The sequence below is a fragment of the Caloenas nicobarica genome, chromosome 12 (assembly GCF_036013445.1).
Source record: "Caloenas nicobarica isolate bCalNic1 chromosome 12, bCalNic1.hap1, whole genome shotgun sequence".
NCBI lineage: Eukaryota > Metazoa > Chordata > Aves > Columbiformes > Columbidae > Caloenas > Caloenas nicobarica.
The window spans coordinates 15,022,826-15,050,815 of NC_088256.1; the positions used below are offsets into that span (position 1 = coordinate 15,022,826).

At 43.9% G+C, this 27,990-nt stretch overlaps 1 protein-coding gene across 1 annotated transcript in view; it reads left to right on the plus strand.

Moving 5' to 3' along the window:
• Window positions 1-12,438: 12,438 nt before the first annotated feature.
• STK26 (serine/threonine kinase 26) overlaps window positions 12,439-27,990 on the plus strand; it is a 34,522-nt gene continuing 18,970 nt past the window's right edge. The window contains exons 1-2 of the mRNA XM_065643458.1: window positions 12,439-12,745; window positions 12,852-12,970. Coding sequence (XP_065499530.1) covers window positions 12,929-12,970 — 42 coding nt within the window. The 5' untranslated portion in view covers window positions 12,439-12,745; window positions 12,852-12,928. The remainder of the gene's footprint in view (window positions 12,746-12,851; window positions 12,971-27,990) is intronic.

A 27,990-nucleotide genomic window follows, 5' to 3' on the forward strand; every position in this document is an offset into this window, starting at 1 on the left:
TGCCTGGTAACAGCCAGCTTCTGATGTTTCAACAAAATCTGATATTCTTGCTTCAACTGAATCTGTGTTTTCTAACAAGCAGGACCGAGCAGTCTGTGATCTGTGACCAGCCTCTCTCAGATGTTTGACAATGTGCTACACCTTGCTGTAGGGCTCCCAGGACCAGAAGATGGGCACTGTGGTCATGGTGCAGCACATGGTACCAATCAGGTGTGTACCTCTGCCACTACACATTGCTCTGTGGTTGTCAGGTTACCTCCACACTGTGGGCTTCCCATGGGATCACGGGCATCCAGTACTGGTACCCAGAGGAGCATCCATCAACACAGCACAAACAAGATGTCTGCTCCTGCCAGATCAAGAGAAATTGGTGCAATGGGGTAAATAAATAGGAAAGGACCCACGTCTGCTCCACCGGGACAGCTCAAATCCATAAAGGTAAAGTATACTTGGGAAGTTCCTCAGGAGGGAGAGGGCAGAGTGTGTTGCCCAGGCCCTGTTTGAAAGCCTGAGATCACAGGGAAAGGTGACATTTTATTAATAAGCCACTAATGACCACCTCTTTGGCATTTCCTGAAAACTTAGTGTGTTGGCTTTGCCTTGCCATCTGCTCGGGAGCACTCTGATGTCAGCAGTCAGAAATCCTGCTGAACCGGCCTGACTTGCAAATGAATGAAAGTCAGCTAATCTGCTGTCCTATCTCTCCTCCACCCCCGAATCGCCATCCACTTCAGGCATCAGAGGGAAGCTAATTGACTATTGAGCTTCCTTTTCGTGCTCAGACACCTCCAGTGACTTGGTTATTTTTCTCTCATTTTTGTTTCCTAAACAAATTGGCTTCAAAGGCGGTGCTGGTGCAGGTGTCAGTGTTATGTGATAAATATCTACCAAATAACTAGGGGAGAGGCTTTGCTTTACCAGATGCTTGCTGCTGCTTTGAGAGTTCTGTTGTAGTTTTGCTGCCTCTCCCAGCTAACCATGGTGAGAGTTAGCACTGGGCAAGGACACTGGTTGCTGCTCCCTTTCTCTCTTTTTCCCTTATCCCCCAAAGCCAAAGAAAGTGGGGACTTTTGGGTGCCAAAGGGCAGCACAGAGTGGCTTTCCAGGGAATGTGACCTTTGCAGGGATACAGCACTGTTCCTCAGAGGGGCTTTTCGAAGGAGAAGGGCGGACGTCTGTGGGAATGGTCCCCTGGTTGGCGCATGGCCCAGAGCAGGACGCTCCCATCTCCACCTTACCTGACCCAGAGTAAGGTCTGACCCTCGTCCTCCTCCAGCCTGCAGAGTGCTGGACCGGGCATGTGGCCAGGCTGTGTTTGCCTTTCCCAGGTTGCAGATGAAGTAGAAACTTGGAGAGAGGAGGGATATGCTAAGCTCTTGCCCTGGCATCAGCCAAGGCAAACCACTCCTTCATCCCTGCCATTTTGCCAGAGTGAGAAAATAGGAGAAAGTTGCATGAGCTTCGGTGTTGTCGCCTTAATGCCTGGGGAGTTGCAGGGAGCCCCGCTGGGAAGGAAGCTGTTGGCATGGGCCAGGGGTACGGGCCCAGCCAAAGACCAGCTGGCCACCACCCACTGTCCCCAGCAGGAAGAGGTGTACCCAGGTCTGTACCAGCCACCCATGGAGGCAGGTCTCAAAAGCCAGCCCATGACAAAGGGTCACCTATGTTGGACTCCAGGGAACCACACAGGGTCTTTCTGTGCTGTGGGCAGCTCTTCACATCCCTCCCTGGGAAAAAAGCCTGGGCTGGGGTAATAACTGGGGCAAAACTGAAAGGCTGAGGAAGTTGTGCTGTAGGATGTCAGGGTGTTTATTGTGGTGATGGAAAGCAGGGGCTGCAGGCCATGCATGCATGTATTTGCATACATGTGCAGGAGCTTTGGTGTTTCATTTTGATAGAGCACAAGCAATGATTGCTCCAAAATTCAGGCACTCAAATGCCACAGGAGCACCAGTGTGGGCACACCGCGGGTGGAGGGAAATGAGGTGCTAGAGCTGATAGCAGAAGCATGTTCATCAAAGTGGGTTAAATGGGATCCACCTATACAGAAACCACCATGCAGAGTGCTGGGAAAATCCAGGGGAAGCACTGCAGCTGCAGGTGAGGTTCAGAGTGGTCCCTGCCTCAGCGTGGCAGCACTGGATGGTCAGGGCTCTGCAGAGCTGTGGTGGGGTCAGGGAGGTGGGTGGGAAGCAGAATACGCTGCAAGCCCCTTACCTGCCCACCGAAACGTGCTGCACCAGATGGGTAAGTGCTGGGAGAGGTTTCAATCTACATCAGCTATAATTACCCAGGAGGTGAACGCAACTGTATGGGCAAGGCTGCAGGAGCGCCGTGTCTGTCTAGCCTTGACATGACGAGTTCCTGGTGACACTGCCTGCGGCAGGAGCAGGTGGGGCTGGAGGACACTGAGACTGGGCACAAGGAATCCTCAGCATCCTGGTGAGTGCAAACCCATAGCTCCCGCAAGACTGTGTCATACTGTGCATCTCTGCCAGGCATGATCCACTGCTGCTGGCTATGTCCCTGCTCCCTCTACAGCTCTCCACCAGAGAAAAGGAGGTTTCCACCCTCTTTGCCCACCACATCAGGGAGAAGTGAAAGAGAAGCACTACAGATCAAAACATAGCCACAGTGGTTGCCAGTCTCTGCAGTAGTATGACCTTGCCAACAGCAGGCAGTTCAAAATCTGCATGTTAGGTTGGGACAAGCCAGACAGCAGCCAACAATGCATCCATCAGAGCAGCCATAAAGCACCAAACTGCAGCATGGGACAATGTGCCAGAGAAGATACCTAGAATGATAAAGTGGCTAGATGGGACCTACCTAATCCATGGGAGCATCAGACCAAATATCCGATGTCTGGGCCTTTTTCTCAGGGTTTCATGCTCCTCCAAGCAGCTCACAGGCTGTGGAAAGGCTGCGAGAAGCAGCTGAAGAATAAACCTCCACAGAGCGGCACCATGTTGGGCCAGTCTGGGTACGTTACTTGTCCTTTCTGATCTTACACTTGCAGATTGGTGACCCATCTTCCCCCAGGAGCTGGCAGGGGACGGAAAGCACTTTGCAGGGTTTCCCCCCCTTGGCAGCGGGATGTAGGGCAGGGAGGACATTGGAGGGTGCCTGCTCACCCTGCCTGGCAGCACCCACAACAGTCCCGCATCCCCACATCAGTGGCATGGGCACAGGCAGCGTGGGTGGACAGCAGTGACAGAGCTGAGATGCCGCATGCACCTCATTCTGCTCACTGGGCCCTGACACCCAGGCTAGTACCTCCTTCCACCATGAACATTTTTCTTGTTATTTAGCCTGCTTCTGAAAATCACTTCATTTATTTGTTTGTTTGTTTTTGTTACATGTGCCTCTATGGGCCTAGGACACACAGTTCATCCTTTTGGCTTGTGCAAACCCTTCCAGGAGGCTGGCTTGTTCCTCTTATCTGTGAGTTGATGTTTAACCAAGCCAAGCATTATTTTTTTATAATCTTTCTGCATTGGCACTGTTGCCCTTCCCTCTTCTTCTCCTGATTCTTTCAGTCTGTCAGCATCTTCCTCAACTTGTCCTGCCACAAACACTGGCTTATCAAGGTGATGCTGTGCTTTGCATCCATCCTGTTTGGCTTGCACAAACTCCCTGAACACCTCTGGCCTTCTGTCCACATTGTGGTATTGGGCAGAAATTGGAAAGTTCTGCTAGAAAAGGCTCCCATGCAATTCTACGCATTTCCCATGTGATCCATAAGCTGCCATTGAAACTGTAGAACTGTATAGTCTTGCTTTCATTTGAGTGCAAAGAGGAGAGGAGAGGTGGAACAGAAAGCGAAGAGATGCCCTGTTGTGCTGCACGGGAGCAGTCAAAATGGCACAGTGCAAAACTAAGGCATGTCAAATTTTCTTTCTTTAAATTGCAAAAAAGAGCATTTCTGCAAGAACGCTCAGCTCTGATGGGTTCATTTCCTCCCTGGGCTTACAAAATCTGCTCGCAGGCCCCATGTGACAGTCTCAGCTGCAAAGGTAAAGCCTTGCTCTGATGGGCTGCTCTCATGGCAGGAGAGCTTCCAGGGAGTTTGCTATAACCTTATGAAGGAATGTGAGCCCACCTTTTCACATCCTTATTGTGCATTTTGGTCCATAAAATCGGTGTGTGAAACATGTTTAGTCACAGGACTTCCTGGCAAAGCAGCTCATAAACAAGCTTTCCTCACTTCCCTCTTATGAAAGTTCAGCTCTCCTCTGCTGCTCTGACTTCTTTGTTTCCCTCTTCTCCCACTTATCCCCTGACTCCCATTAGTATCTGAGTCAGCCTAGTAAACATTTACCCCGTGGTAGCCTCTCCAAACATAGCAGGAATATCAGGCTCGGGAGTCCACTTTTGACACGTCTCCGGGTGATCCTTTCCCACTGGCTGGTAGGTTATTTTGCTGTCGTTCCTCATTCACACATTGAGAAAGGGGGAACCAATGGCCCGTGTATTCAGCAGCTCGTTAGCAGTGAATGGTAATGGGGTCTGCAATGCTTCCTCTTCCCTTCTTCCCTTTCTCACTCATATCCTCCCTGTACTTTGTACCTTTGTAGTGGTGGTTTCCTGGACGGAGTGTGATGTTCAACAACTGCTGGCAGAAGGTGCTACTTAACCAAGTGTCACCATTATTTATGTTTAACTGAAAAATACACCCGCTTTCCTGGATGCAAAGGTGGTCAAGCACTAGCACACACGAAGGAGGCACCAAATACTATGCGTTTTATAGATGCAGCCTTCTAGCACACAGGTCGCATTGTCACCGTCATAGCATCTGCAGTCTCACTAGTAGCCTTGCTGGCCTTGATCCACATACTTATGTCTGACTTCCTTGTCAGCACAAGGGATAAGTGTACGTAGCAGTTGGACCAGATAGAGGAGAGTTCCCAAAGCAGCCAGGAGAGATGTGAACTTATGAGTCATCTGTTCTTTGATTGCTCCCAGTTGGCAGAAAAATGACTCTACACACAGGGCTGAACTGGAAATTTCCTTTCCTTGCTGCAGCCTGTGTCACTGAACACACTTAAACCCACACAGCTTACCACACTGGTGCCTTGGCCTCATTCATTCACCCAGAGAGACCCTTGCATGGAGTTATACTTTACCTACCAGGCTCTGCCTGTAGCAATATGATTGCAGAACTGGGGCTGAGAATTGTCAACCCTGTCGTCATCCCGTTTGCCTCCTGGCGAGTCACAGCCATGCTGGCAGCTGGGTTGGTTTGTAGCATTGCTTGAGGGTTCATTTACTGGAAACAAGAATCGTGAAGAGAGGAAATTTTCCAGATGACCGTACTACTTATATATTCAAATGGAGGTGAAAACCTAACAGGATATTCTGGTAGCCCTGTGTTTCATTTTCATTTCTGTTATACTTTCACTCTGTCTTGCTGTAAAACTAGCAAAACTCTAAACTGTCCTCACCACAGCCTCTCAGTGCCCTCCCTCTCCCTCTTACTGTCCTTTTTGAAGTCTTGAGCATCTTCTGATTTTCACTACACAGGAGCCACCATCTGTGACGTCTAGCAGCACACCCAAAGCCAGGCACTTGCTGTTCTTGTCAAGTGACAGCCCAACTGGAACACAGATGTTGAGCCTCATTTCCCACAATCCAGTGGCTTCTGGACATTTTTCCAAGAGATTTGTTCCGTTCTCTCCTCTTGCTCAAGTTCCCTTTTAACAACCAACTTGACTTAGTATGTCTTTCATGCAAACAGCAATTTCCTTTTGAAGCTCTCAGTGAAGGCTGTGTTTGTCACTTAGTGTTCTGGGAGGAATTTGGGTAAATTGGACCAGAGACAAAAATCTCTCTGTTCCCTCTCCCAGGAAGGTATCAGATTCCTGCATTTCTTGTGCATTTGTACTCTGAGGAGAAGCTCAGTAACAGTGGTGTTATCAGGCTGTCCCTTCACATTGGTTCCCAGCTCAACCACATCCAATTCACTCATTAAAAAGACTCATTGCCATCGTTACTAATTCCAACTGAAGGCTCAGGTGAGTCTCCATGAGTGAAGCTGTGGTCCTCTCCTTACTAAGGCACCGTCATTAATAGCAAAGGGTAAACAAGACAAATACGGCACTTGGGTCTGTCACTGGCTGTGACAGTAACACCATCCCAGTGGTTAGAGCCTGCTGCCCCATTCAGACTCAGCCCAACCTCGTGTCACAGTGCTGCTGCTGCAGGGATGCAGGAATGCAAAGCTAGAAACAAGGAGCGGAGAGATTTGCATTTAATGTCCCAGTTTGGCCTCGCAGAAGCTGGAGGCAGAGGCAATGGGTCTCTGCCTACCCTACCTGCTCCTCAGGGAATTGCATGTTAACTGGGAGCCATCAAGCACACATCTCTTCTTTCATGGGCTCCAGGGACAAGTGCTTTTCCACAGCCGCGTCGCACTGCTTTCTTCTTCTGCCTGCACTGGGGCAACTGGGAAGAAATCATCCATGGGCTGGGGTGATGACCACATGCCCCAGCCGCACGGAAGGACCCGTGGTGCCGCTGTCTCTTCCTATTTGTCAGCATCGCTGCAGGGGCAGTGGATTTCTAAGCCATATTCCTCCAAGGGAACTATGAAGTTATTTCTAGCTTTGACCCAAGTTTTCTGTTCTGAGCATCCCCGTCTGTGCTCCCCACCGTGCTGTGACCACTCCGCCAGCCTGTTTTCAGCAGGTATTGATAGCTGTGATGTGCCAGCAGCCCTTGGAGGGCTGCCCGTGCGTTTTGTGAGCCCTGTTGCCATGATACTGAACGCAGAGCAGATGTTTATTTCAACAGAGATGGCTTTGATTCCTTTTCAACTTTTCTCTTGAGCTGCCATCGTGTGTGAATACTTCTTCCCGGGAGCTAAGCGCTGTCAGGGACCAACAGGCAGGCGTTGTCGCTGCAGCCAGCGTGCAGGGGAACAGGGTTGAGAGGCATGTGTCAGGGTGGCACAAAGCAAGCTGATGGCCCCAGCCTCTCCGGAGGGATCGCTGAGGCTCTGGGGAGACTGGCTGAAAATGGGTGTGCATGTGTCTATGCACATGCATGTGTGTGCACATATGTGTTTTTGCGTGGCTCCATTTTGGTGCTGAAAGCCTGGTGAGGCTGGGGAAAAGCAGACTCCTGCTCGCAGCTTCCAGCGCTTCTGTTTTTTCTTTGTTTTCTCTCAGTTGCCTTCATTAAATCGTTGCTGCCTTGCCGCAGACCTGGACCAGCATAGCTTGGTGCTGAAGTGATGAGACCATCCTCTTCTTGAGAGCAAGAGAAGCCAGGCACCAAAAAAGACTGGAGATGTGGTAGAAAAGGTAAAGAGATTATTTTCTTTAGAACAGTAATCCCAGGTGAGAACTACTGAGAAGAGATACCATTTCTTCCTAAATTTATTTTTTTCCCTTTTCCTTTCCTCTTCCATTTCGTCCCTAGTTTTCATGTTTGAATCTTTTAAAAACTACCTCTTTCTTTTCTCGCTCTCCTTTAACCCATCGTGTTTCTCTTTCTCACCACCCTTTTCTTGGTGCTGGCAGAAGTGGGTGCTAAGAGCAGGCTCCACCCTGCCTAGAGCCCTGCCCAGGGCTATCAGCCTGTGCCCCTTTGGAGTGGGTGCTTAGTATAGAAATTCCACCAGAACTAACTTCTTGTTGCTGTTCCCTTACATAGACATGTTTTTAATTCTATAAATATTGTACGTATTTTATTAAAAAAAAAAAAGGCTTGTACTAGCTGTGCAAAGACACTGTGCTGCTGGGGCTGGCGTTCTCTTTGCCCACTTGGCAGGGCCTCTCACTCACTTCCTTCACCCCTTCCACTGTTGTGGTCAAACTATTTTTGGTATTCCAAGAGTGTAAGGACTAGGGACGAGTTATTTAAAAGAATAAAGTATATTTGCAAGCAGGGACGAGAATATATGAGAACATTAGCTTGAGAAGATCAGTGTTCTGTGATGTTAAACTACTGAATTGGATAGAATTACCTATAAATATATGTATGTGTGTGTTGGTTTATTTTACAGATAGAAGTGTAAGTAGAGTATATTTGTAATAAAGAGGTCAAAAAGACAGCACTAACCACCTCTCCCTTATGTTACAATCTTAGAAGCACAGGACTGTCCTGTAGAGACTGGCTTCTTTAAGCCAATTACTATGTTGAAATAAAAAGTTCTCCAGTACAAGGGTATTTTTGTGACAAAGGTGGAAAGTGCCCTTGAACTTGCGAACAGTTCATTCAATTTATCGTAATCCTTAGTCAAGTAATGACTCACCATTCACCACACTGGTACAATACACATTCACTATTGGCTTAGTACCTGCGTAAAGTCAATTTACAGATTTTTTTTTTTTCCTGTTAAGGAAAACTAAAGATTATGTCAATGAAGAACTCCCAGGAAAGAAATGAAACTGCTACAGACTCATCTAGTGCCATGAGCACTGTGTCTACTTGTCCTGTTAGCAAGTATCTTTGCCTACTATGGCAGGACAGTTCCTCCCATCTCAGCTGGGTACTGTCCGGTCAAATGTTAACCCTCCAGGTTGAAACTTCAACACGGGAACAGGCCAGTCGTGCCAGAGCAAAGCTCATCTACTACGGCAGCTCATCTCTGGCTGGAGCCAGCGGCAGGGACTTGGGGAACTGCCTGAGAACGGAGTGAGCAGGGGCAACGCTTGCACTTGCCTACAGGGATTTGCAGCTCATGTACTTCCTCAACCAGAGGTGCTAGTTTTATAAATAGTATTTCCCAATGTTATTTTTTTTTTCTTCCATGAAATTGTCCAGTCACTTCTGGCCTGTAGCAAGGAGTTTGCCATCTTAACTATATCCTGTGTGAAGAAGTGCCAACTTTTGTTTTGAACTTGGCACCTGCTTGTTTGATTTAATGATCCTTAGTTCTTGTATTGAAGGAGATGGTGAACCAGCATTCCTCACCCACCTTTTCCATCCTAGGTGTTTACCTCAGCCCAATTATTTTTCTTAAAAGTGCAGGAAGTGTCAATTAAAAAATACTTCAGCCATTTCTAAGAAGAAGACTGCAGGAAGATATATAATTCTGCCCTGCTAAGAAATATCCTTTTGCCCCCTTGTCTTTGATGGAGGATGTGGAATGCGGTAAAGCCATCATTCTTGTGTCAAGGATGTGCCATTGTTGTCTCCTGGAGAAAATGCATGTTGGCCATCTTATGTGAACATCTCCATTTGTGAACACTTAGCACTTTTTTTCCCAGTCCTAGTCAACTTTTAACCTCCACAACATCTTTGACAGGATGTTTCAAATGTAAAAACAAGAAAGGCATTGAATTTCACCAGTTTGGGATTCTGTATTCTGCTTTTATGTGATGACCCATTATCTGTGCTGCCTGTATTGGGAGAAAGGTGTGAGGAAGATGCACCCTGTGGATGGTCACCACAGCCCAGGCAGGCACTGCACCGGCCAGCTGAACTTTGCAAAGGCACTAAAGGGTTTGCAATACTCAGATCCACCCTGACTTATAGAAACTGGGTGTCACATTTCCTAGACAGCTGTGTGAGTCTGATGGGGTCTTTCCTAAAGGTGAGTTTGTATCAGCTCTGCCAGAACCAGATTAGACACCTACTCCCTCCCTCACCCCAGCAAATCGCTGTGAGGAGTCCTTGGAGTTCATAGCTGTAAGATGCAGTATTTTTCTGTTTAGCAGTGTAAGATATTTTGTTTTATTCATGTGCATTTGGAAGTTTGAGAGACAGTTCACCTATTTTTTGCGGTAGGCTTAAATAGCTAACATGGTGCAGGCACTCTCAAAGAGCCCAGTGTTTTTACCAGCTCCCTGCAGTCTTCTGATGTAAAAATATTTTCACACCAGCAACACAAAAATAGTAGTTAAACACACGAAACAGTAGAAGGTCTGACTTGGGTCACATCACTACTGTAAGGCCCTGTGAGTTGTCCTAAGTGAATTGTAGACCCATTTTTTAAGTCTTGGAAAACAGCAGCAACTGGTATTTACAGAGCAGGCTGGGAGGGGGCAGGGAACGTCTTTCGTACGGCAATATCAGCAACTGACCACCTGACTTTCTTAATGCACAAATTAGAACTTGATAATTACAGAGTGGCATACAATATTACAAGCCTTTTCTTAGATGTTATGGTGCCAGCCTACCTCACTTCACAGCCTGGCTGGATGACTCAGTTGTTACATGACCGGCTGATTACTTAAGATTCTCTGACAGATTTTCCTCCCTGGCTTCACTCACTGTATCATCCCAGGACTTTCAGAGTGAGCGCGGCATAAGCAAGCGTTGCCTTTTCGCCAAACATTTTGCTTTGCGTTGTCACTGCAATTCTCTTGGACAACCTGCCATAGGTGGGAGATAACTACAGATATAATTACTGGGCAGAATACCTTATCACATCCATAGCTATTGTCCTGCTCTATTAAATAAATTTGTTACAGTCCCTTTCATGTTATATTAAGCTGCATGCAAGTCAGAAATGCATGAAAGGCCAAAAATCTCACTATATGGCCCCAAAACAGGAAGGGTGGATTTGCAATTAGTACTCTCTCTGATATAAAGTAAACAGGTGTCTTCAAGAGGAAATATCTAAAGAAAAGTATAAAATCTAGACAAGGCTGAGATAATGAGTTTGTGGGATTCTGGGGAGAGAAATCAAGGTAATTAATGGATAGAAAAAGAAAAGTGGAGTCTTGGAGCCAGAAGGGGAACAGAGGGACGGTAACGTATTAGCAGCATGAAACAAAAACCCTCATATTTCCCTCGTCAGGATTTTTTTCAGGGGTCATGTTCTAAAGATCATTAAAAGGTAAGAGGAGAAGTGGTTTAAGTATGTTTGAGCAGAATGAAGTGGGTAGGATTCACGAGTTCCATGAGTGGATGTTCATTCATCTATTTACTGAATCACTGTACATAATTAAGATGGCTTTTTGTCAGTAGAAAACCCTCTTTCTTCCCAAAGGTTAATTAATCAGAAACATTTTCAAATTTAAGTATATGGTATAAACTTTCAGAAAATATGTACCTTAAATATTCCATCCTTTAAAATGAACTCCTTGTAGGCTCCTAGGTAACTTACAACTACTGCATAGAAGCCTTTTAAAGCTATGTTATTCTTTTAAAGGTGCAGAAGAAAGTAAATATTTTAATAACAGTAAAGGCTTAACAAACCGGCAAGTTGGAAACAAAAATATTCCAGCATGAGCCACCGGCCTGTCCTTAACTAACATCACTGTGTTTTTTTGGTTTGAACCACAGTGAGTTAAGGATGGAAAGACTGCCTAACGTTGAAATTCTTGGCTTTAGCCTGTTTTAACACAACCTTACCTTGAACAGAGGTGTTTTGTGTCGCTTGCCACAGTGCAATATTTCTCTGAGTCGTAAGGGAGGGAGAATGGCTTCCTTCACATCCTTTCCAAAGGGACCCACCCTCTGAACAGGGTAGCTATGATATGGCCAACAATCCAACACCTCCAGCTTACCTTACGTTTTATTGGCTTTTAGACCTATAAACCTGTGAATTTGGGGGAAGTCCTCGCATACCCACGAGTATATTTGTGATGGGCCCACGTGATTTCTACATTCTTGCTCACAGGGGCGAGGGGAAGACGAGTGTCATAAAATATGTTGGGTTTAGCTTTGCTTGAGTAACTGGCAAAAACTCTGGTGTATAAGAATGTGAATCACAAGCACGAATAGGTGAGTCATGTGTGAATGGGAAAAATGTCACCCCAAACCAGTTATTTTTTCCTCCCCAGGTCCCAGTATAACGTGGGGGCAACCCATCCCACCAGGGAAGGAGAAGGCGGTTTGGGACAGGAGTGTGTTGGGACGGTCCGGCAGCAGCTGGGCCAGGGCTGGTGGAGACCTGGCCTGGGTGGGGAATCCTCCTGGGGAGGCAAGAAAACCAGCTGCCCCAAATGGGGAGCTGAACCCCCATAGTTTCATCAGACATGCCCACGCTACCTTCTCCAAGGCTGGCTGCAAGAAGACACCACCTCTTTGTGTGGCAACAAGCAAATAAAACCCATAAAACATCCACTTGGTGATTTGCAACTACATGTCCCTGGGGTGCAGCAGCCCGGGGTGCGGTGGTGGTTGTGTCTTTGGGGGTGCAAGGAGCAGAAGCCGTGCGTCTGGGGGTTCGGCCGCTGTGACAGTGTATGGGGGAGGACGGGACCCTGTGACAGCGTGCCCGAGGGGTTCAGGCCGGTGTGACACCATGTTCAGGAGCCCTGGCCAGTGTGACAGCGGTCGAGGGGTGCTGGGTGCCGCGCAACGCCGCGGGCGGCCCCGTCCCCGGGCCGGCGCTGAAGGGGACGCCCGCTGTGGGGACCCCTGCTGTGGGGACCCCCGCCGCCCCTCCCTCGCCCCCCGGTCCCTGCCCGCCCGGCGCGGGCGGCCCGAGGAGGCGGGGGCAGCTGACGCCGGGGCCCGTGCGGCGGCGGCGGTGGTGGCGGCTCCGCCCCACGAGGCCAGAGCTGAGACGGAAGAAGCCGTCGCCACCGCACAGCAGCCGCCGCTTCTTTGCCGGAGCCCGACATGGCGCTCTGAGCTCAGCCCCGGCAGTGCCCAGAGCCGCCACCCCGCGCGCCTCTCCGGGGGGCCCCGAGCAGCTGCCCCCGCGCCGGGACCGGGCAGCGGGGCATGGGCAGGGCGAGCGGCGCCAGCCGGCAGGGCCGCTGCTAGGAGCCCGGCGGGCATGGCAGAGCGGCGCTAGGGCCCCCCTTGCCGTCGCGCAGCTCGGCCCCAGTCCCGCGGCCGTGAGGTGAGCCGGCGGCGGGCGGGGGCTGCCGGGCAGGGCGGGCCGCGGGGAGGGAAGGAGGGAGCGCGGCCCGCGCTGAAGCCGCCTCCCCGCCGCTTTGTCCTTCCAGGCCCCGCCGCCGCCGCCCAGGAGCAGGGAGGCCGAGAGAGGGGAGCAGCGGGCGGCGCCCTGCCGCCGCAGCCCGCCATGGCCCACTCGCCCGTGGCGGTGCAAGTGCCCGGCATGCAGGTGAGCTCCGCGCCGCGCCGGCCCCAAAATGGAGGCGACGGGCCCCGGGCTCGGCCCCGGCTCCGGAAGCGGCGCTTGTGGCCTCACCGGGCGGAGGCCGCCGCTGGGGCGACGGGTCTGGGGGCCCGCGGGTGGGCGAAGCGGGGCGGGCGGCGCGGCCTGGCCGCCGAAAGGCCTCGCTCGGCCTAGGGAGGAACGCGGGCCCGAGCCGTCGACGGGCGAGGCAGGGAGGTGCCCGGAGGTGACGGGAGGCCCTGGAGGGGCCCCGCTCCCTCAGCGTGCCCCGGGGGTCGCGTACCTGCGCCAGCCCCTCGGAGGCGAAGGGTGTCCCCTCCCTCCCGCCCCCCTTTGTTCAGGGTTGGCCGCGCCGCATCCAGGAGCGCGTCAGAGCTTCTAAAACTGATTAAAGGCGAAATGAAGTTAATCGCAGGGTGTGTGGGTGTGTTGTAAATGGCATATCAAGCTCGCTGGCAGGCGTACCCTCCTGCGCGACTTCCCCACCAACAGGCACTTGGCGCTGGGCCTGTAGCGGAGCTTCTCCCAGGACCTTGCGGTTAATGGGAAGGTCCGTGCTGACCCGGCCACCTTGCTCCGGGAGCCGTCATCTGTCAGAAACCTGCACCTCTCTTCGGCCGGGAATGGGGAATGAGACCTGCTGTCGCTTCTCTGTGCTGTCCGCTTAGAAAATAAGCAAGCTCGTATGTTACTGATTTTAATAGGAAAGGTGCAGTATCTGTGACTCTTTGTCGTTAGTACACTGGACAGTGTAATACAAAATTATTCAGCGATCTTTATCAAACGCAAAGGAGCTGAGGACCAAACTAATTTCGGTGGTGATTTTTGCTTTTCAGATGCTGGCAGCACAGTCAGTGTTTCGAGTTTTCTCTTAACTTATGAGATAGTCATGGCTGGATAATATTGGAGCTTTTTTCAGTTCAAATAACGTAGAAGCCTTTATGATACGTATGTGAGACGTGTACAGTAAAGAGTTCGGGAGATTTCGGAGCAAAAAGTTAAAATTTCTCTTGCTGGGGTATCTTCATTACTTTTAGAAAGTGTAGAATTGATATATAAACAGTATATTTTGATTTGGGCCAGTTACAGTAGCAAGGTTTGGTTTACCTTTCTGATTTCTAATAATTTGCAGGCTTTATGAAATCAATTAAATTTTGGTCGTCTGCTGACTTTATGTTGATACAAGAGGACATAAACCACATTTTCTCAGCCTCCTTGTTCCATTAATGTGTCAGGGTTACTGTTGTATTGGTACATCATAAAGAAATTTTGTGATAAAAGATTTAGAAGCTTTAGCCAGAGCTGCTTTATTTATATACTGTTCGGGGGTTTGTTTGTTTGGTTTTTTAACGTGTATTTGGGAGACTTCTATTTCAGAATCCAAGTTTGTAAGTTTCTTGTTTTTATATCTGCTTAATGTATTGCTCTCCTACTTTCCATAGCTGTCCTGTCATCACAAAGGGACCTTGAAATTATTTAAGGTCCTGTTTTCCATTGTTACACTAATAAACTTTATGTAATAGCATACTTAGTTCCACCAGTGTTGTTAGTTTAACCCAGATCCCTTAACATATATCTCTATGTTTAAAGCTTTTTTTAAAAAACTGTTAGATATGTACAGCTGCATAGAATTAAAATACATATTTTCTTTTAAAATGAAGACTATTACACAAGTCCTGAAAGTCTTAGAATGTAAATAAATAGAATTCGCTGCAAAATTATACTGCTCACTGTTCTCTTAGAGGGGTCTTAGTATTTTTTTTTTTTTTTTAATTAAAAAAACCAAACCTGTTCTAGAAGAGTGTGGTAATCTGAGGTATAAGGGTTGCTTCTTTTGTTTGTTTAACCTATCTTAACTATTGAGTCAGGATCATTCAAGTGATGATAAAAGCATCCCTGCTCCTGCTCAATGTTAAACTAAATGCATCGTGATCGATTGAAGAGGGAATAAATAGGTTCTTCTGTAATGGGAGAAAATCTGATAGTTGCGTTAAAACTATCACTGTGGGAAACTGCCTGTAATGTCAAACCTTTTGTTTTGTAGTCTGTGTTGAGGGAAGCACTTTATTGAATATAACAATTGGAAACTGAATTTGCCAGAGAACGTGTTACAGGTTTGAAGTTTTCAGTTTTATTGTAATCTTATACTTTCCCTCCTGTTTCATTATACAAAAAAACCCCCAATAAAAATCTAGAAATAATGTATAATTCCCATACTCCTAAAAGAAGACTTTGATAGTTTATCACTAGAGTATAACAGAAGCTTTCGTGATTGTTTCAAGATCTTTCATCTTATGAAGACTCAGGTTCCATTAAAAAAAACAAAAAAAAAACCAAACATGGAAAATTACAGAAAGTCACATAGAGTTATTTTGGTGAACTGAGAGTCTGACTTCAGTACCCTGGCAACAATGTAAGACCCAGAGGTAGTATTATCTGTTGCCCTTTTGAGTAGTTACAGAACCATTTGTTTATGTAGTGGTTGCGTTCTGTTTAACCTGTCCTGTCTCCCTAACAATTCTTGCCTGTGCAGACAACTTCCTAAACACATTCGTTTTCCTCACTGCTTTGGAAAGGCTGCACTTGATCCAATTGTATCATGTTAACTTATCCTGCTGCCAAACTTCTAAGCCCATTGAATAAAATCAAAGTACTTCATTAATGGATAAAATGATGGATAAAATAATGGATAAAAGCCAAGCATGATATCCCAAATTATGGCATTTTACACAGAATCCAAGACAAGAGGGAAAAATCAAAGGTTGATAGAGCTATGTGAGCACAATTAAAGGTGTCCTGGTTACATGAAGCACGGTTTTCCCCGAGTTTGAATGTCAGGTTGGAGTTTTTATTCAGTAATGTCCCTGTAACTTTGTTCCTTGGGATAAAAATATTCAAACTAGTTCTTAGTCTGGAATGTTTTGAGATCTCACAGTGAGAAACTCTCCACTGCTGCTATCTTCAAGGAATCCAGTTGAACTCGTAGAGAGTGTTTCTGGATACGGCTTGCAAGAGAGATTTTAGAGCCTACCTGTATCTTGACCAGATGATCCTCGTGGTCCCTTCTAACCTGGTATCCTATGATTTTATCAGTCCAGGGCCTGTACTGAAAACAGAGCTGGGGTGAATGTCTTGGACCCCTTACTCATAGTCCTACGCTGCCACTTTCTCTTGCCCAGCAGGTGGGATGTGTAGTTCGGAGGGTCATGTTTATTTCAAGTGATCCGAAAGTTTAAAGTATGTCAGTCATTTCAGATTGATGCATTTCTGATGTGCTTGTGTTTTTGGCAGCATTTCATAGAGTACTCTAAAACTTCTTTACAAGTGAAAGAGGCTGGAAACTGTTAACTTACAAGTGAGTAACAATTAACAAGGTGGACAGTGAGGAAATTCTTCTGTCTGTCAGCATCCTAAATTTCCAAGCTAGTCTGAAAACCTGCAATGGAGCATCACTCAATTAATAAATGCCTTTTTTAGCTGGTAGAGTTTTTATGTATACACTTTCCCTTTTCCTGTTCTAATTTGTTGTGCAAATATTAATTAATTAACTGATGGAAATGCTGATTCTTCTCATTTGCGTTTCTTCTTGTCAATATGCGTGTCTTTGGAACCTGATTTGGGGCTTTATTTCTCTTTATCTCTGCTATCCTAATAATCTAAACACTTTTTGTTTCGTTTCTCGTGGCTTTGTTGGTATCTCCTGATCCTGTATGGCAGTAGTCTTCAGTGCAGCCAGAAAGGTTGTTTAGACCTGATCTCCATCTGTTTTTACTGGCATTCAGACTGTAATGCAATAAAGAGCCTAACTTCCTCTAAAAGAGAAGGATGTGACCTGTTGGCCTGTGTACTCTGATTCACAATTGAAGGATTGCTTGATTAAACACAAACTTGGATGTAAAGGTGATCTTTGCTCTCTGTGCTGCTGGTTAACAGCCTGGCTGCAGGACGCTGCTCACCGAACCACCTGAGCTGGCAGCTGGAGAGTCTCTCCCTGCGAAACGCTTAGGGGCACATCAGTTAACATCTAGTTATTGGGTGGGGATAGAAAGATTAAAGGAGAGGTAATGTTTTATTTTGGAATTGGTCTTTTTCATAGACCTAGAAAAAAAATAAATTTTCTCTTAAAATTAGTGCACCTGTAGAAATGCGCTCTTCATGTATGGTGCCTAAAGCTAGTCTGGAAGTCTGTCAGATTTCTAGTAAACCTTAGGCATTGTAATTACAAGAATATGACTTTTGTTAAGAGCAAGCAGTCAAATACTTTAGAGGGTGGGCATTAGAGGAACTTAAACCTTTGAAGAAAGATCCATTCAAGGATCTGTTAGTTTATTCCTCTCCTAGGAACTGAGCTGTGTTCTGATGCTTCTACAGTAAGTTTGAAAAGGCTTTAAACTTAAATTATTTAGAAACATAACTTACGCAAAGGGAACTGGAAAGCCTAGCACTTGTAGGACACCGGGAGACTTTGGCAGTGCCTAGAAAACAGGGGTTTCTTATGATTAAGCTAGGATGGACTCCAGTGGTTTGGTGATGAATACCTTGTCCAATTTCAGTTCCTTGATTTGTACTTTGAGCCACAGTGCAGGCAGACTGCAGGAAGAGAGTATTTTAAGACCTGTGGAGAACATGCCTCTTTGCTACTTGAAGCAGATATGTATTAAAATATTTGTGGAATTCACCACTGTGGTTGTTCCTTTCCTGGTCGTGCTTGATGTACAAGCTGTATCATATCTAATAGCAGCCTGCTAACTCAGCTCAGGCTTTATTAGCTGAACTTGGTTCTTCCATCTTGTGCATCGTGATAAGTTACTCTGATGACAAAGAAAAGTAGGGCTCAGTCATACTTGTACTGTCTTATGTTATCAAAGGACGAGGATAGAGTGAGCTTTGGAAAGGGTTGAATGCATGGTTGCTGTGTAGATATAATCACCTGGAATTCAGCAGATGCTTTTATCAGGCTTAGAAGAAAAAATCCACAGCAGTCTTTATACTAGTATTTTTTGTGCAGATTTTACAGTTTTGTACACGCGTTAAGTGCACTGGCCTGGAATTCAGAGGCAAATCTGCTGAAGCTGCAGAGAGCACATAAAACAAACAGAACTCTTCTTACCTAAATCTCTCTGCTGTTCTGTACCATCATATACTGTCAGTTTTGGGCAGAGTATAATTTCCCCCAAAAGATAAAAACTTTACATCTGAAACCAGACTTTTAACTTAAAAAAAAAAAAGTAATCGTTACTTTCTTCAATAGTGTTTTTTCTTCTGTTGAATTCAACATTGAAAATGTTCATGCTGGCTGTTTTTGAACTCCAGTGTCTCAGCTGTACAAGTCCTGATGAAAGTTGTATTTTTCTTTTCTCCTTTTCCTCAAAAAGGAGACTATATAAGAATAGCTCAGTAATATATTGCAGTTGCTGTTGAAGAGTGGAACAAAAGTTTTATTTAGATGCGTATTTTGAGGGGAAGATTATTTCTTTATATGTAGTAAGTTTGTGGCACATCATGAAGAATGTATGCGACTGAATGTGCCTCTGCAGCAATCTTTGTCCTATGAGGCCTATGGAACATCTTAGTGAGGGTAGGCAAGCATATTACCCTCAGTTTTCATTGTTTTCAGTGTTGTGAAAATACGGTTTTCAGTCATCTCCAAAAGTGAAAGGATGAATTTTAAACCTGTTACTTAAAGTATCACTTGTTTGCTCTTTGGTGATTACCTTCAGATTTAAGAAAGAGTCATGAACTCTGAAAAGTGATAAGAGGCTATTGTTTTGTCTTTCATTTGTTCTTAGAGACTGAATTTAATAATTGACAGAAGAGTTCAGGGGTGGGTACTAGGGGGATGGGGTTGGAGATGAACACTACAGAGTTGGTTTTGAAATTCTTCTGTAACAAATAACTTTCTGGCATGCTGTAATTAGTGGCTACCAAGAAATAAAGAGTTGGTGAGGTATCTATCATGTCAGGAGTCACTGTTGCAAATCCTGCCTATTTCTTTCTAACTTACAATAATTGAAAATCAAATTCCTTCCTAATACTGCCTCACCAGTTTTCACTCTAAATCTAAAGAACAAATGACAGTTCTTTAAATAAACTCCTAGCAGTTCTTCTAGAACAAGTCTGTTCTGCTGATTAGATGAGGATCACTAAGCACACTCCTTAGCCTTGAAGGAGATGCTTAAATCTCCTGGGAAGGGTGCCCATTGGTGATATTCACTGAAATCCATTCTGCCAGAGGAATTGCTAGCCAAATAAATGGGGCAAAAAGAACTCAATCAGAGAAATGGCTGATAAAGGGTCTGCCAAGGTAACAGTGGCTCACCGGTCTCCTTCTTCCTCATAACTTGTGCATGTGGTTTTGCAGAGATAGCTTGTACTGATTAGGTCCATAGCTTAGGAAAGAGCATGACTTCAGTTCAGGTCTGTCTTTATGAAGTAAACTGTGAAGAACTATGTAGTTGACTCTTAGAAGTGTGAAGCCAAGTTTGTCTTGCCAAAATCTGGATCTGAATGGTCTTGATTGAGGCACTGTATCTGGTAAAGCTTTGTGGCATGATCTGTCTTGTTTCTGCGTGAATTCTCTATGCATTCATGAAGGAGAACCAAAATTTCTCATTCCTTGTTATCTGCAGGTTTCACACTTGAGCTGTGGAAGGGGATCTCAAAGCCCAGGGTGGCTTCACTGTTTTCATGAACCAGATGTGAAGAGCCGTGTGTTCAGTCCTGGAGAATGTTGTGTGTTTGTTTGTGTGGTGTGTGGGTTGGTTGGTTTGTTTGTTTTCATGGTGGTGTTGTTTTTCCTCCTCTTTTTTTTTTTTTTTTAACCTTCCTGTTTCCCCCCTGCTCCCCAAACTTTCACAGGCTTTCCTTTCAACTGGTTACTGTTATATGCTCTGAATATTTTAATGATCTAGACTGGGATGGAGGATCAGAGAGTGTCTATGCCTTGCTAGACATCAAGTTGTATTTCAATGCAGGCTTCTGTGTTGGGAGCTGAACGCAGAATAATAAAAACACTCTACAGCTTGAAATGACTATAAGTGTTGTAAAGTGCCTAAAATGTAAAACACTGCATTAAAAAGATTGATCTTCTACCAATGTAAATAAGTTAAAAACATATAGATAATTATGAGGGGAGCAAGATGATTTTGCTGTTGATCCCTCACCTAGGAAGGTGTTATCTGGCAACCAGTCATAGCAAGAACATTTTTACATTCCTGCACAGCTTTATTCTAGCCTAGTTGGCAAGAAGAATCTGATTTTTTTTTTCAGGGTGTTTCTCTTTCTACCCTCCCCCTTCCCCTCGCCTTTTATGTAATGAAATGCTTTGCCATGCTATGAATGAGCTGCAAAGTAATTGAAAAAGGAGTTTCCTGAAATGGGCAGGTTGGTTCTGGCAGGATAGGTTTCTTGCTTCCTTTGTAGCTCATTTTGGAGTTGTATTTCTGGTTTTTCATTATGCACTTCTTGTAGCTTCAGGTCCAGTATGACTGATATGATCAAGGGCCAGTATTCAAGATAGTACAGCTTGCAGGCTTGTGGTCGTCTACCGTTGGGGAGAGGACAGAAATCTAGGATTCTAGTGGACTGGTGTGTTTGCCTTCCTTTCTTGAAACAGTCCCTACCAAAGCTAAAGGACTGGTGTGAAGTACTGTAACCTGCTTGGGCTTCATTGCAGATAATGATTATGCCTGGAGACTTATCTGTGGTGAATACGCTTGTGGCCTGCTCTTTAACCCACATAGTGTTTCGGAGCCATCCTTTTTCAACTAGTGTTTTTCTGCCTTGCTTTAATTTTAATTTTGTTTAGCCTGAAAATAGGTAATGACTACTTCAGATTTAACCAAGATACGTGTTAAACTTGAGGTCTTGTGGCTGCTTTCTCATGTATGCACTGACAAGTTAAAAAGCTGGATTTTGTTGTTATGTTTGTTCTAGCTGGATTATAGTATGAGTTTAATCTTGTTTACAGGAAGAAAATCTGTGTATCAAGTTCTAACTTGCACAGAAAAGAATACTAAAGTGGTTTCTAAGATAGCGCAGTGAGGAGGCCTGCAAAATTTATGTAGCAGTTGCCATTTAGCTGTAGATACCGAACCTCTAAATATTGGGAAAATGGTCCAGATGCTGTAATGATATGGTTTATAGCTGGCAGGGTTTTGACGTAGATGTTCCTTTAAATGGGTGTGGCAAAAATAAAGAAACTTATGTACTGATAAGCAGGCTGCTTGCTGAAAGGAAAGGCGTACTGCTAAAAGTAGGCTGCAGTCCATAAATGGTTATTTTTCCATATTCCTGTTAGATGTGGCTTTTGTAATCTCTCTGCAGATTAGGTTTTTCAAAGCAGTTCGTAAAATGGAGAGATTACAAATGTTCTTCAGCAATGAGAAATTGCAGTAGTCTTCTGGCTCCTGACATGTAATTCAGCAGTGCAGGCAGTTAGTTCTTTGAGGTGGGTTAATTGCCCATTCACCAGTCACTTGTCCTGCACTGTTCAACAAGGGAGATGAAATGTGTTTTGAAAGATCAGCTTGTTGAACTCTAATAAATGCAGAATGGAATTTGAACACTTTGTGATACCAGAACCTCTTGATTTCTTGAGCTGACTTCTGTCTCCATCTAAGGATGTCCATCCTGCTAGTTATAGAGCATTCAGCCACTTATGTCTTTCTCAAATCATAGTAAAGACCTGGCCACATAATTTGTGCCCCCCCTTCCTCCTTAATTCCTCTGACTATTTTGTCAGGCCACGCTCCTCAGAGGCGTGAGCAGACCGAAGGATATGTAGCTGTATGCAGTGGTTCGAGGATACTTTTTTTAAAGATACTAGGTAGTTAAAAGGTATTGATACACAGAATGGAAGCTAAGTGGGACTCCATTTGAAATGTAAGGACATTCAGTTACAGAGAAGCTCACTTGCAGGAGAAATTTCTCTTTGTGTTTCCTCAATGCAGAATACTCTTCATAAATAACTGGTGTAATTTTTTAAAATCGCCTTTGTCAAAGAGCTAATCTTCGGAAGATGTGTTGTTATTCTTTCTTTTTGCTTATTTATGCTGTTTTCTAAGCAGCTTCATGTTGTGTTACCAAAGTGAAAGAATGGCTAAGAATAGAGGAAGTGAGTTCAGTGGTTTCCATTTTCGGCACAACATAAAATTGACAGCTTGCATCTGCCACAGGTCAGAGATACTTTGAAGATGAAAATGATTCCTCCCTTCAAAATCTGAGAATGGGTGGATTTGAATGCTGATTTTAAAGTTCTGTAGTCACTGAATTCGAGCAGCTCACCTTGTGGCTGACTTCCTGAAAACAAAGCCACATGGGTTTTTGGTGCTTATTTTTGCTTGCGTTTTACATTGAAGTTCTCCACATTCTCACTAAAAATGGCAATGAGTCTTTTCAGATAAGAGAGGTGTTTCATAAAGGGTGTAACAGAGGACAGGTCCCATTTGAGGACAGCAAAGTTCAGATCTAGTTTTTGCTACCTACTGTGTAGATAAGCTTGATAATGTAAAAGTTTGATACTGTATAAAATCAAGTCGTTTTGTCGTTAATTTAATTTTCTTCATCAGCACGTATCATACAGTTCCAGTAAATATAATGAAGTATCTATGATCCTGATGTTTGAGTCTTGAACAGGACTGCAGGGTAGCAATCTGCGATTAGTTACATGCAAAAGTCACTGAGAAGCAAGAGTGTGTGTACAAGATGGAAAAAAAGACATTTACAGGTACCATCCTTGTTTTGAATGTCTTCAGGTTCATTTTTTTCTGATTCTGTATAAGCAATAGTGGACCTGCACCTGTTCCTTCATTAACTTCAAACTATTTAAATTTTTATGTATATATACACACACGCGTATGGCACTGTTTGTGTTAATAATTTTAATTGTAATAGAATTTTAAAATAAAATCGGCAGGAGGAGGTGGAGAGGAGCTCCAGGAATTAAAATCTATCACTACTTGTGGTGGCTTTGTTGTAAAGAACTGAAATGTTCCTTGTGCAGGTAAAATACGGAAATGCATATAATGTATGTGAATATATATTGTTATATAATAGGTTATGTATGGTGTATGACTAATATATGTATGTAATATCTGAAACTAAATGCAGATAGTGTATGGAAAGATATTCAACCAAAAAGAATGTATCTGTTGCTTAAGACATTACTCTAAGAAGTCTTAATAGCCTATCAGATTTACCAGTCTTACTCCCTCTTAATTTCAGTTTTTTGGGAAGTCTGAAAAGAAGAAAAAACTTAGAAGTGCTTCATTATTTGAGAACAGATAAATCTCTGATTACCTATGATTTCAATGTGTTCCACCCAGATGCAGTATTTTGTAAAAGTCAGAAAAATGCTGAGAATAGATGAAATGTCTTAACTTTTAGTCTGTTTTTCTTTTATTGACTTTCAAGTGTCTTTTAAACTCATTGTGTTTCAGATATTCGTTCTTAAGACAATAAAAGGTGTCTTGGAGATTTTGCAGATAATAAACTAGGCCTCATAATTGCTCTTTAATTTTATTATTAGCCGTAATTCAGCCAGTGGAACTTAAGAGAAGTGGTGTGATGCATGCTGGCTTCAGCAACAAAGTTGGCGTACAGTTCTGATCTGGCATTTTAATACTGATGTAGCTGTGAGGCTGCACAGCAAATTAATTACTGGTGAGGTTTTTGATTTAGTTTAGTTTTGTTTTAGATGTTTTGCCGTAACGTAACTTCCTTCTTTTCCTCAACCTTTCTGCAAGATAGCTCTTCTCGTTATAGTTTACCTCTGGCTTCTCCCTGGCCATGAAGATCAGGTTTTACATGATCATTCTACTTTAGTGAGCAATTGCTTGAAATTACAGTCTTGTAAGCACACAGATAATTGTGTCAGCTTCCAAAGATACCAGTATGTGTTCGGGTGCTATAGGAGTGTACAAATAGACACTCTAGTCTTCTCTTACCAACCTTTTATAAAATCTTTTGAGCTAGTTATTGCATCTTTATCTAAGAGGTATTTGAGTGATGCCTTCCAGTGTAGGTGAGCTATTCTGTAATACTGCTACAATTTTAAGGAAACTTCTGTCCCAAATAAAGCCTTGGAGATGCTTGAAAATCCAGGTAGTATAACAGCATCTCTGGATCAGATTTTAGAAATACTCTTAAGACAACAAGATATGTGTTCTCACATTGACAGAAGAAATCTCACAAGACTATGTTAAATTATTTGCTTTGGGAGACCTAGAGGATCCTAGTTTTGGTTTTGTTAGATACAAGGCATTAGTTCAGTCTTTGGCCAAGATTCTTTGAAGCTTTGGTTTTTCATCCGGTTGTGCTCAGTACCCTTTAATGAAATTCATTAACAAATCTTCTAAGAAGACCTGTTTCTGTGAAAGATCTGTCCTGTACTGACAGATCCTGAAGCAGTCTGACAGATTCTCTTCTAATTTGGTGTATGTCATTAGATGTCTGTATAATCTTGGAAGTTAGATATTCAGTGTGCTTTAACTTTGCTTCAAAGGAAGAACAATTTGGAGAACAGGTATATGAAAGGGTTGGAGATGGGAAGGTGAGTCAGCCAGCCAGTCAGTCTTATAGCAGAATACAGCCAGGACACTGCTGTGTAGCTGTGTTTACTGGAATCAAAAGAAAATGCTTATATAAGCCATATGGGCAGAATACTTGATGCAGCTACTGCAAGTATACTGGCAAAAATTATGCTATAGTGTTTTTTTATTTGGGGCTTCTGAGCAGGTGGTGGTTGGATGAGATGACCTCCTGAGGTCACTTCCAAGCTGAATTACGCTATGATCCTGTGACTCCATATGCGTACATATGTATGTGTATAAACACGTACAGTAATGGCACATGGTTGAATAAGAGAGGAGGAGAGATTTTACTGAACACTAGAGCAGGCTGTGCAGTGGTGCTGGACTGGCGACATGGTGATGTGCTGGGCTTCCTAAGCTACCAGGAGGGCTTGTATTTTCACGCTTGTGCTGGTACTATTACTCACGCTGGCTGGTTTGAAATTGCCATGTGAATGTGTCTGTGCTTGTTATACTTGTTGCTGCTCTTTTTTTTTTTTTTTTCCTTGGTAGAAACATGTTTAAGGAGGAGATGAGGAATAGATTCTCTTCCTGATTTGTCCACTTGTAGGTGTTATCTTCAGAGAGGTGATGACGGAGTGCATACACTGTCTATTGTATTGTTACCATCTGCTGCCCAACAGACATGACTCCCCATAGAAACCAGTATTTATTTTTAAGAAAACAATGATTATTCATGCAGGCAACTTTCAAAACTTCTGAACAGTTTTCTCTTTCAATGAAAGATCTATGAAAGAACAGAGAATAACAATTGGTTGTTTTGCTTAAGAGTGTTAATAGTGTTAGAAATTTTAATTTTTATCATATTAGAAGCTTAACTGGCAGCTGTGCTGCAAAAATTCATTGGTATATATTCGAGTGTATATACACAGATACACACTTTTATATAAAATATATATCCATCCTTTTCTATACCAGGAGAGGGAGAATAAGCATTACTGCATTATGTAAGTTTATGTTTGTTTAAAAATCAGTCTTTTAAAGTTTTTTGGTTTTTATTAGTTGTAGAAAAACATTCCTGTAGAACAGTAGTCTGAAAGATAAGGAAATTAAGAAACATAAAGGCAAATTTGTTTCAAAATGCAGTCTTTGTTCTAAGGCCATGTTTTAAGTTATGTAGCGTTCTAAGTTTGAAGCCTTTCCAAAGGACATTATCTTGGGATTAACCATAGTTGGTCAGAAATATTTGCCCTTATCCTGGAGTGTCCTACAGCCCCTTGTCAGCCTTGGTGAATAACAGGAGCTGTAAAGCTGACTCTGCTCGCTGTGAGAGGGTTTTCTCAGGATAGAACGATGTGGCTCTTTCCTCTAGTAGTGCCACACAGTTTGTTCTCCTAGGATGCCCCTCTGTTCCCAGGGATGTACAGGGAGTTCTGTGGTGTCGGGAGGTCCAGCCGTGCCTGATCCAGCACTCCCATGGAATGGAGTTAGGAGCTGTTGGAAGAATAGCCTGTAAAGCTCTGATTCACCTGAGGCAGCTTGGGGGAGAGGGTTTGGAGGCCCGGCTTGTTTTGTTGGTGACCGTTAAGTGGGTGTAGAGTTGTGTGATGTGCATTTCCACAGAGGAGCCCAGAGGAATTTTCTGCTTAAGGTTTCTCCCCAAGCAAAGCCCAAGTGTTGCCCTTTGAGTTCATCAAACATTTGTGAAGGGTTGGATTAGCTACATCTGTGATTAAATTGCTTTTCTTTTGTCTGTCTGGAAGTGTTTTAACAGGTTTTATCTCAAATCAACAATAGCTGTTAGTTAACATGAATGACTCCTGGAATCCCAGGCTCGAAGTGTGAGGCTTCAAAATGAAGCTATTATTTCTGAAGATGAGTATTTTGGAGTTAAAGTTTTGCTAATCCCCTCTCATAACTCTGTTTCTTGGGGAGATGGGGTGGTGGTGTTCTTTGTTTATTATACATGGAGAACTATCAGTTAATTTTACCTTATTGCAAGTAATGCTGTAGTTCAGGAACATGTTATATTGCTAGGTAAATCACAGTTCTGCAGCTTAACTACCAGTAAGGAAAGGCTGGGTGGCAGTTGCTGTTACTTCTGTCACACCTGTCCCCAAAATTGATTTTTTGAAATGCATCTGAAAATAGATTTTTAAATTCAGGTTTTGATTTTTTATCATTGTTATTATTTTAGTCTTAGTCATTAAAAGATGGCAGGAACTGATGCAGTAGTGTATGGTAATACGGCTGGTTTTGGACAGTTTAAAGATTTACGGTTTGTTTGGGATTGGTTTTTTTTGTCTAACTAAAAGCTTTATGAATACCTGAAGCCTTCAGTCATTTTCTTTCCCAGTTTTACCTTAGGTGTCCCAGATTTAAGACCAAATAGTACTCATCCTTTCTTTTCTCATTTGCTTTGATTATATGTTTGTTAATCTTTTATTTTTTTCCCTCGTTCTATCAACAGAAGAAAATACAAAATTTTTTGCTTAATTATTTCTCTGAAGGTGTTGGGCGTGTTTGTTTTTAGTGGAGCAGAATAGCAGGGAGCCCATTCTAGACAAAGGGGAAATTCCTTATTCTTCTTGCTTTAATGTGCTGCTCAGGAACAGCAGTGTTTCTTGTATATTTGTGCAGTCTAAAAATGTAACTCCACAGATCAGCATGAATCTGCTGTACTACTTCATGTTCCCTCCTCTTCTGATAGCACAAACGACAGCCCGGTATATATGAGCAGTGAAGTGATTCCACTGAAAACAAGCCTGACAAATCATATGGTTAACTCTTAGCTAAATCTGTTTCCTGATTCATCTCATCATATTGTGGAATAAGTTGAATATGATTGGACTCAATGATCCTGAGGGTCTCTTCCAACTGAAATGATTCTATGAAATTCTGGTTGTGGTAGAAGAAAAGACAATGAGCGCCCAGTAAGGAAATGAGACTGTCCATTTTGGACTAGGTTCAAGTAGTAATGTATTTGCAAAAACACTAGTGTAAAGATGTTTTCTGGAGCTTCATTTTGATACTTGAGTATTTTGTTATGTAATCTGTGCCTTGGGTTGCATGTCCGCTTTTGTCAATGTCTGCTTTTGTCACTTCTTTTGCTGTTTCTGAGTTTTGGAGTGTGAGAAAGATCTAAAGCAGAGCATGTCTTTCATATTATATGTTGCTATTGGGCCAGAGGGCTTTTTGGAGCAGATGTTCCTTGATCGAAGATTGATCTGTACAATGAGTTGCCCAGTTTTGACAGCAGTAATATGTTTAATTCTGTTGTCTGCAAAGCATGGGCTGTTCTCTTAGCAAGTCTGTCCTACCTCTTAAAACTGCTTTTCTGTAAACTTTCTTACTACGGTCTGAAGTTTTGTGTTCTTAAACTGTGGGGCAAGTCATCTGTATCCTTCAGAAGTCACTGCTGTGGTTTTTGGATACACAAGGTTCTCTAAGCAGCCATGTAGCATGCTTTATCTT